The 10,372-nt window shown below is 36.4% G+C and overlaps 1 protein-coding gene across 1 annotated transcript in view; it reads left to right on the top strand.

Annotated features, from left to right (window-relative positions):
- Positions 1 to 1,102: 1,102 nt before the first annotated feature.
- EXT2 (exostosin glycosyltransferase 2) overlaps positions 1,103 to 10,372 on the top strand; it is an 80,914-nt gene continuing 71,644 nt past the window's right edge. The window contains exons 1-3 of the mRNA XM_081937049.1: positions 1,103 to 1,247; positions 7,237 to 7,801; positions 8,223 to 8,312. Coding sequence (XP_081793175.1) covers positions 7,266 to 7,801; positions 8,223 to 8,312 — 626 coding nt within the window. The 5' untranslated portion in view covers positions 1,103 to 1,247; positions 7,237 to 7,265. The remainder of the gene's footprint in view (positions 1,248 to 7,236; positions 7,802 to 8,222; positions 8,313 to 10,372) is intronic.

Below are 10,372 nucleotides of genomic sequence, written 5' to 3'. Positions count from 1 at the left end.
TATATTTGTATGTGTGTATGTGTACACACACACAAACACACAAATTAATATTATATATATATGGAGAGAGAGAGAATGGGCACAACTAGATTACTCTTCCCAACCATATATGGTGTGATAATTGCTTATGTGTACAAAAAGTGCAATTGGCCCAAAAGTGCTTTTCAGGAGGCAATTTGACTTTGTTTTCTCCTTTGAAGATGTTTCGCTTCTCATTCAAGAAGCTTCTTCAGCTCTGATAGGATAGTGGGGAATGGAAGAATTTATATTCCTTTCAGACAGTTGGTCATTTACATCCTTTTAGGGGATAGTTGAAGCATTTGAGGGTTTATCTGTGTCCTCAGGGTCACCTGAGTAGTGCTCCTGGTTGCTGTATCTGCAATTTTTCTTGAAAATCCATTCCTATTCCCACACCATTCAAAGTGTTCACCCCAAATTGTACAGAAAAAGTATGTAGAGATTCTCGGTCATCCAGGTCATGGTTGTCCCAATCCTTCCATTGCTGCAGTGGTTAGAGAGCAGCACTGCAGGCTACTTCAGCTGACTGCTAGCTGCAGTTCAAATCTCACTGGCTCAAGGTTGACTCAGCTTTCCATCCTTCCGAGGTGGGCAAAATGAGGACCAGATTGTTGGGGGAGATATGTTAACTCTGTAAACCGCTTAGAGAGGGTTGGAAAGCACTGTGAAGCAGTATATAAGTCTAAGTGCTATTGCTATCCTGTCAGAGCTGAAGAAGCTCCTTGGATGAGAAGCACAACGTCTTCAAAGGAAAAAAGAAAGTCTAGTTGCCTCCTGAAAAAATGACCTGGATGACAGATTCCCTCTACAGACAAAGTGCAACTGTACTTTTGGTGGCAAATGTTCCAAATACCGGGGCTACTAAAGACAACTGCTTGTGTACATACACACACATATTCCCCAAATCTAACGTTTGCCCTCTTTCGGTAGCGACCTCTGAGGGGTCGTGGCTAGGTCGCTGCAAGGGCGGGAAAAATCTCTGACCAGGAGTTCCGATAGCGCACCACCCCCACCCACCCCCTGCTCCTTGCAGTTAAACAAAGACTAGCCGGCTTCCAGAGCTCGAGACGCTGTCACTCACGGGGAACTGAATGCGCGCAGGAAATGACGTCACGCTGAACCGGAAGCCGGAAACGTCGGCCGTGGCTGGCGAAGTCGGAGGGGTCGAGGGGGACGTCTGTCCATCGCGGTCCCCTCCGCCGAGCCTCAGTCGGGCGGAAGGTCCGCAGGTGAGAGAAGTATCCCCGGCGACTCGAGGTTCTTCTGGGCCCGTCGCTTGCGGAGGGTGTCTTCTAAGAGGTTGGGAAAGAGGTCTGGGGTAGGCAGAGCGGGGTGTCAGGTGGCCCCAAGAGCAGCGAGAAGTGAAAGGCTCCTACTTCTCCTCCTTCCAGACCCCAAAGCTTCCCTGCATTGTGTCGGCTTCTGCGGGATAGAAAGGCTGTTTTGAAATACTTGATCTCTGCCCTGCTCGCCGTTTCCTTCCTCCAGCCATTACCTCGTGCTTCCCTGTCAAAAAGGAGATAACACATCAATTCAGAAATACACTTCTGGGTAGTTAAACCTCAAGTCCTATAAACTCAGGGCTACAAAACCCCGGGGACGGTTAATTAGCAAAGTGTATGAGAACTCAGAAAGCCACAAAGAAGAGGGAGTCAAGCTATTCTCCAAAGCACCTGAGGATAGGACAAGAAGCAATGGGTGGAAACTAATCAAGGAGAGAAGCAACTTAGAACTAAGGAGAAATTTCCTGACAGTTAGAACAATTAATCAGTGGAACAATTTGCCTCCAGAAGTTGTGAATGCCCCAACACTGGAAGTCTTTAAGAAGATGTTGGATAACCATTTGTTTGAAGTGGGTTTCCTGCCTGAGCAGGGGGTTGGACTAGAAGACCTCCAAGGTCCCTTCCAATTTAGTTATTCTATTCTATTCTAACTCGGTTTTAATCCAAGGAAGAGTTTGATGTTGAACAAGAACGTAGAAAAACTAATAAAGATGGATAAAGCCAGCCAGCATAGTGTGTCTGTTACCTTTTTTAATTAGCTTTATTTGTGCAACATATCATTGATAAAACTATTGTTAACAAATTAATGGCTTTGTTTATCATGCTAAGCAAAGCCAAATCACATCTTGGCTTAAAGTGATGGCCTGGCTAATACAGCATGCTAGTTTTTATAGTATTGTGCTTGGTGTAGTTTAGCCCTTGTCGTTGAAAGTTTATAGTTAATGGTTTAGCATGTTTTGTGAATCCAGCTATTGAATTTAAATGGCTTTAATGTTGAGGATTTGAAGGTGATGCCTTGAATTATAAATACTTAAGTTTGTCCCAAATGTGTTTTTTCAACAAATCCCAATTGTATCACTCCTCCCATATATGGTCCATACCACTTTCATCCTAAATGTCCAGATTAAAGTCTGAAATCCTTGAATTTTTCTGTGCTTGCATTATCCTAATATATTCTATGAACTAATTCTGGGTGACTAGCTGTAATATAGTCTATGAATCAGAACAGTGAGTTAATTTGGTAGACCATGGTTAAATTGCTTATTGCAGTGTTACTCAACCTTGCAAATTTAAGACAGGTGGACTTCAATTCCCAGAATTTTTCAGCCAGGACAGCTTGCTGAGAAATTCTGGGAGTTGAAGTCCACACCTCTTGAAAGTTGCCGAGATTGAGAAACAGTGATTTATAGTGAAGCATGATATGCAAACAAAAGCTGCAAATCTTTCATTCTAAGTATAACTGTCTGGTACTGAAAATTGCAGAAGGAGTCATTGATCATGTTTCAGTTGATATTGAAATAATTTGTTTAACAGTAAAATTCTTTCTATAATTTGGTTGATGCAGAATTCCATTGCTATGGAACTATACAATCATCTCTATATGGATTATTACTCATTTATGAATTTACTGCTAAAGAAGAAAACTTTTATCTTCTGTCCAATAATATATAGATGATTAAGTACTTCCATGACAGTATAGTCGAAGGAAGAAACTATATTCCTTAGCAGATTAAAATTTGTTTTGGATATTTGATCTTAATATGAAACCTGCTTATTCTACTGTGTATAAGAATGAGAGAATGGGAGATTAGTTTTATTACTATTTTAAGATTTATAGTGGCAGTATATTAACTATTAAACTGTCTTCATGAAGAAAATATTGACAAGATCAAGGAGCTTTTTGGAGAAATTCTGTATAGGGTAATGATTTTGTACAGAGGTAATGATTCTATTTTATAATTCTTTTGATTGAAGACTGCAAAAATGTTTTAAAAAGGCATAAGGTACCTAAAATATGATTTAAAGTTATTTATTAGCACAAGCATACCTTCAGTAATTCTACTTTGGATTATGTTGAAGTTACGGGTGGTTTAGAAATTTCCCTATGTATCATGGAATTGTTTATTTTTTGAAAGAAATATATAAAAATGTACTAATTATTTATGGAGCTCCTTATTAATGGATGCATATTATGTTCATTTAACATGTTTTTAGAAAAAACACTTTTAACAAAGTTTGAAATTATCTTGTCTGGGAAGTTGAGTACCAAATGTCTTTTAGGCTTATAACATATTTCTCATTTAAATGTACGATTTTACATAAACCTTATTTAAAATTTATTTTCATTGTCATTTTGGGGGGATTACACATAGTTCTGGTTTGTGACTGCAGTAAAAAATTGATGGTTGCTGGAACAATCTAAATAATTCTTTCCCCCCAGTGTGTGGTGAATTGAAAATTCTTGGGAAGAAAATAGAGTTCACCACAAGTAATTACAGTCTATTTAATTGAGTATAATTAGAAAGTCTTAATTCAAAGCATGAATATTTTCTAATTTTAAAAAATGGCAAGACTCTCAAAGTAAAAAAAAAATCCTAAGCCTTTATTTTATTGCAAACCATTATTGAAATTCTAAATGACATAAATAGAAATATAACTGGGAAAATGTAATGGTTTGCGAGATAATTTTATTGCTTGAATTATTTAGAGAAGACATCTGTTTCATCCCCTGAATACATTATACAAAATGTTCCCCATATGATCTACTCATCCAGTTCTTCTGCTTTGCCATTTTGTATTTGAAGGTCACTTTGTCATCTAGTACCTGTTTTTAAGTACAAATTTTCATGCAGCATATTGGAAACATTTGTACAATATAATATTTCTGTTACCACTTTTACAATTCAAATGAGAATCACATGTCAAACTTTTGCTTATACATATACTTTGGGAAAATATTACTTAATTATATTGATATCCTGCTTCAAATAGATAAATTCAACATGTGTACAACTTATATTTGGAAAAAACAGTTTTCAGGTAAATGAAGCCTGAAAATTTTTTGTAAGTTGGGACTCTATTCTTACCTAAAACAGTTTGTTTTTCTTAATTTAAGTGGCTAAAATGCGAAACCTTTCCAAATGTCCTTATCCTTTCCAATATTTATATCCAGTTCTTTAGTGTTTTACTGTGCTGTGTGCAAATTCCTTAAATCCTCCTTTTTCACCTGTGTAAGTTGCGTTTCACCAAACAGCCATAGTAACTTTATAATAATTCAATGAAATTATTCTGTATGCTAACAGAATAATAGAATTGGAAGGGACTTGGAGGTCGTCTAGTCAAAGCTCCTGCTCAAATAGGAAACCCTTTTCAGACAAATGGTTGTCCAACTCTTCCTAAAAACCTCCAGGTTTGGAACACATACAACTTCTGAAGGCAAATTGTTCCACTGATTAATGGTTCTGTCAGGAAATTTCTCCTAAGTTGTAGGTTGGTTCTCTCCTTGATTAGTTTTCCTCCATTGCTTCTTGTTCTGCCTTCAGGTGCTTTGGAAAGCAAGTTGACTCCCTCTTCTTTGTGGCAACCCCTCAAATATTGGAACACCGTTATCATGTCACCCCAAGTCCTTCCTTTCATTAAATTCGATATATCCAATTCTTGTAACTGTTCTTCATCTGTTTCAGCCTCCAGTCCCCTAATCATCTTTGTTGCTTTTCTTTGCATTCTTTTTAGAGACTTAACATATTGTTAACATATATATGTTGACCAAAACTGGATGCAATATTCCAAGTGTGGGCTTACCAAGGCACTATAAAGTGGTATTAGCACTTCATGTAATTTTGATTCTATCTCCTATGTTAATGGAGCCTAGGACTGCTTCAGTGTCCAATAATTGTGAAGTCTGAGGATGTAAATAAGGTACTCTGCGGTTTGAGCTCCACCTCCTGTGATCTACAAGAAGCCCTCAACTTACAACCATTCTTTTAGTGACTGTTCAAAGTTATAATGGCACTGAAAAAAGTGACCCCCATCTTTCACATTTATTATCATGGAGAATCCCTATGGCCACTTGATCAAATTTGGACTCTGGCAAGTGACACATATTTTTGACAGTTGTACTCTGACAACTCTGGCAAAAAAGGTTGTAAAATGGGGAAAAACTCACTTAACAATTCCTTGCTTAGCAACAGAAATTTAGGGCTCAATTGCAGTTGTAAATCAAGGACCACCTGTAGATATACGTATATGCCTTTTGGCTATTCCATCAGGGAGAGAAGAAGTTATCTAGATGAGTTTGAATAATAATTCTTTGAAGAAGGAGTAGTTCCCACTACCTTGAAGAAAGCAATGGTGTGCCCTCTCCTGTAAAAAAATAATCTTCTTGATTGTGTTGTATAGCTTTCACCTAGTCTCCAATCAAAGTGAATACATAAACTAGATGTTTCCCAGTCTTAGAACTATTTCTTGGGGGAAAATAACAGATTTCTCCTTGTATTAACACATTGTTTTAGATTATAAATTGGTAATTTATGAGCTGTGTAGAGTCTCTAAAGAGGTATACCAATTTTGTAATAAATGAAAAATCCTGGCCATGTGGGAAGCTATCTTTTGTTTCACTTAAATTTAACTGAAGTGGCTTATATAAGTACCTTATATTTAAAGCGCTCCATGGCTTAGGCCCAGGGTACCTGCGAGATCACCTACTGCCACCAGTAGCCTCCCACCGTCCAGTACGATCCTACAGAGTTGGCCTCCTCAGGGTGCCGTCGGCCAGACAGTGTCGGCTGGTGACCCCCAGGGGGAGAGCCTTCTCTGTGGGAGCACCTTCCCTCTGGAATGAGCTGCCCCCGGAGCTTCGCATAATCCCTGACCTCCGGTCCTTCTGACGCGCCCTAAAAAGTTGGCTTTTCCAGCAAGCCGGCCTGTTAATTTTGTCTAATTTTTAAAAATGTTATTGTCATATTAATTGGGTTTGGTTTTTTTGGATACTTATCTAATTTCCTTTTAACTTTTGTGATATGTATTTTTTAATGTTGTACGCCGCCCTGAGTCCTTTGGGAGAAGGGCGGCATATAAATCCAATTTAAAAAAGTACAAAACTATTTTTAGTTCACTATAAATTATGAATAATGTATGCTGAAATTATACATTTAATCAGGTAGTCCTTGATTCAGACTGTGGCTTGGCCATACATTTGCAATGTGGCTTTGAGAAAATTGCTATGTATTAGCCTTGACCCTCCATTTTATAATATGTGTAAAATAATTACTCTGAAATTTTCCAAGGAAGATAGTGTGTACTTTGGTGCACTATAGGACTACACTCCATAAACTATAGCTTCGGAACCCACATAAGTTCATAGGATAGCTTAAAGGTGACATAATATGTCTCTTGTGGTGGTGTTTTAACTTTATGGGGTAATTAAAAGGATTTTTGAGGAAATATTATTTATTAAATGTATATGCTGCCCATCTTATCATTAAACACTGCACATCAAAATATGTGTGTATTGAAATATTCTTAAATTAGAATGTATTCTATTGATAATTTATGTTTCCCTATTTAGGGTAGAAAATGGCTTATTTTTTTGGTCTGCTTTAGCAAAAAATCCTAAACCTAGATAGGAACCTCAGATGCCCACTGTAATACTGGAATCAGAACTAAACAGGAGTAGATGACAGAATTTGGGATGTATACTTGTTGCATATCCTGTTTGCTTTGTTATCTGTTTTCCTAGTTGATATTATACGAGATAGAATTCCAGAAAAATAGATATATAAAGCGAAATCAGAAGTGCTTTTTTTAAAAAAGAAAGAAATTGGATAGGAGAATGGAAGCATCTATGTAATATTTATTTTATCCGCAAACATGTTTTACTGATTTAATAATAAAATACTCCCATTTAATTTTTCTTTATATGTGTTCTATTCTACAGAAGCTTGTGGGAAGGTGGCTTTTTTCATTATGTGTGCGTCAGTCAAATACAACACTCGGGGTCCAGCCCTCATCCCAAGAATGAAGACCAAACATCGCATCTACTACATTGCTCTGTTTTCTGTTGTTCTACTGGGGTTAATTGCCACTGGCATGTTCCAGTTCTGGCCTCACTCCATTGAGTCCTCAAATGAATGGACCCTAGAGAAGCGCAGCATTCACGATGTACCTATAATCAAGATTCCTACAGACAGTGCCATTCCAGAACGGGGAGATCTTAGCTGCAGGATGCACACATGTTTTGATGTTTATCGCTGTGGCTTCAATCCGAAGAATAAGATCAAAGTCTATATTTATTCCCTAAAGAAGTATGTGGATGAATACAACATGCCAGTCAGTCACACCATTACCAAGGAATACAATGAACTATTAACTGCTATTTCTGATAGTGACTTTTACACAGATGACATCAATCGTGCTTGTCTATTTGTACCATCCATTGATGTTCTCAACCAGAACACACTGCGGATCAAGGAAACAGCTCAGGCTTTGGCACAATTATCCCGGTACCTCCGTCCAGAAACCTTCCAAAACTAAAATAGGAATTCAAGAATAGGGATTATAAGAAAATGTGACAACCAGGATATAAATATTGTGTTAGGTTTTGATTTTGAATCACAGTGAATTTTTTCAGTCTTAATTACTGAGTGTCTTTTCCTCCCAAAGATTAATAATTAAAGCTATGATTCTGAATTCATACACTAAAAATACATTCAATTGGATTCTTATGCTTTCTTAATAGTTTTGTATAAGGTTGCGAACAGATTAATTATTAGTTGCTGCAGAAATCAGACAAATAAAGGTAGCGTGGATATTTTAATTTTAATTAGCTGTTTTGTTGTAGAATTATTTTGGTTTTTGTTTTATGTCGAAATTCCTGTTCTGTGTGGCACTCATATTTTTCTTTCATTTCCTTTATCTTCTTAGTTGGGATCGAGGCACCAATCATCTCTTGTTCAATATGCTGCCTGGAGGGCCACCAGACTATAACACAGCGTTAGATGTTCCAAGGGATAGGTAGGTAATTTTCATTGTTGTTCATGTTGTTCATGTACTTTTTTTTTAAGTGGTTGGGTGACTTATAGAAAATTTGGTAAAGAAGTGGAAGACTACATGCATATGCTTGGCTTGGGATATTCCATAAATGAGATGACTTTTCTGCTTGATTTTTTTTCTCCTTCGTCCATTTTTAGACGAAAAACTAGACATGGGACCTATTACTGTTTCTATGCTGCTTTCTAAAAACGTTACCTAGATTTAAATTATTTGTTCCAATTTACTGATGTTCCAAAGGCATATTTTTATTGAACATGGAAAGTAAAACCTTTCAAAACTCAAATCCCCCTAGGTATGAATCATGGGGATGTCTATTGCTAGCTACCCTTAGTATGTCATTATATATACATAGATAATACATGTCTGAGTGCTGTTTTCAGTTAAAAGTGATGGAAGTTGATTTAAGTGATATACTTTGCTTTTAAATTCTAGTATGTATATCAAAATGTTTTCAAAGAGAATGTACTACTTGCATTGTTTCTATTAAAATTATATGTGCACTGGTATGGATAATTAAATAGGTGTTCGAAGTAGAATGTTTATTTTTATGCAAAAAACTGATCAATGCAACATATGTTTCTAGTAATTAACTTAAATGTAAAAGCTGGAAAAGAACTTTTAATAATAAAAAAATCAAATGCTATGTATAGATGAACCATAGCTAGCCTGCAGAGGGCAGTCATGTATAATTGTTTTGCAGTCTGAAGGACTTTAAGTGTTTCTCCTCAAAACCCCACTCCAGTTCTCCTCAAAACAATCAAAGACATTAATAAAGAAAATGTAGGCCAAAAGTCTTTGTGATGTGTTTATTTATCTTTAATTATAGGTAGCCAAACCTTTCTAGCAAGTTTGTGATCAGGCGACAATGAATGTATATGTCTTGTATTGTTTGTCTTCTACTTTTCTTAATTTGGCACTAACAAAATTTATATAAATAAAAGCACAGCTTTTCTCTCCTTCATCCCAAATATACTCTCTGGATCTATTCCAAAGGTTTGTGGCTTCTTTTTTTTAAACAAATGTTGAGGATACATATGAGTTGGTAAGGGAGAGAGGAATCTTTTACCCTTCTTGGTTCTTTCAGAAAAAGTGTTACATTTGGTGTCACCCACAGCTAACAAATTGTAAGTCTAATTTCTCAGAATGTGAAATTTTAAACCATCTTTTAAAATACCATACAAGAATCTGGTGAGGTGGAAACCAACAGTAATCAGACTAGATGGAATTGTTATATAAACCATGAGCAAATATCTCCCAATGCCCAGAGCACAAACAAAGCATTCAAATTACAATTTTTCTGTAAAAATAGTATTTCGGTTTTAGAACAGACTTATCTTTAAGGCAGGATTTTGGTATATTGCAATCGGTTGACTTTTTCCTCTTATACATGTCTTCTGTCTTGCTAGCAGTAAAGCAACTACTTAACCAGGTTGGGGTTGTAAAGCATCTGTTATACGAAACATTTTGAATGAGAGATTGAGTGTCTGAAGAGTTGAGATTTATAGACATGCCTTGAATAAAACCTCACATTTATAAATCTCATAATTCATGTATAAATTCATGAATATTTATAAATGTCAAAATGTGTCAAAATGCTACATTGTGACAAGTAGATTTATGAATTGTGTAAGTTGCTTAGAATTTCTAAAGTTAATTGCAGTAAAAAATTAATAGTCGATGGTTACAATAAAACAGTAATAATGTGATCATAGTAATTAATTCCCATTAACAATATAACTGACTTGTGTCGAGTGACTGAAGCTGCCAAAAGATTAATTTATAGTAGCCACATATATATGTAAAACACATTGTAGTAATCCAAATTAGAGATTGCCAAAGAGTGAGTAATTATTGCAAGATTACCTGTGTCCCATAAATTCAAACTTATTGGTTCAGTTTAAGCTATAAAAAATACTTTGAGCCAGGTGTGATCCAAGGATAATCTCAAACAATATTCCTATTCTGAGAGTGGGGATAGTAGTAAAATTGGCAACTGGGTGCCCTCTATATATTTTGGATTT

This window comes from Natrix helvetica, assembly GCF_964273705.1.
Source record: "Natrix helvetica genome assembly, chromosome: 1".
Taxonomy (NCBI): domain Eukaryota; kingdom Metazoa; phylum Chordata; class Lepidosauria; order Squamata; family Natricidae; genus Natrix; species Natrix helvetica.
The sequence above is the reverse complement of the archived record's forward strand: the minus strand, read 5'-3'. Positions and strand labels throughout refer to the sequence as shown.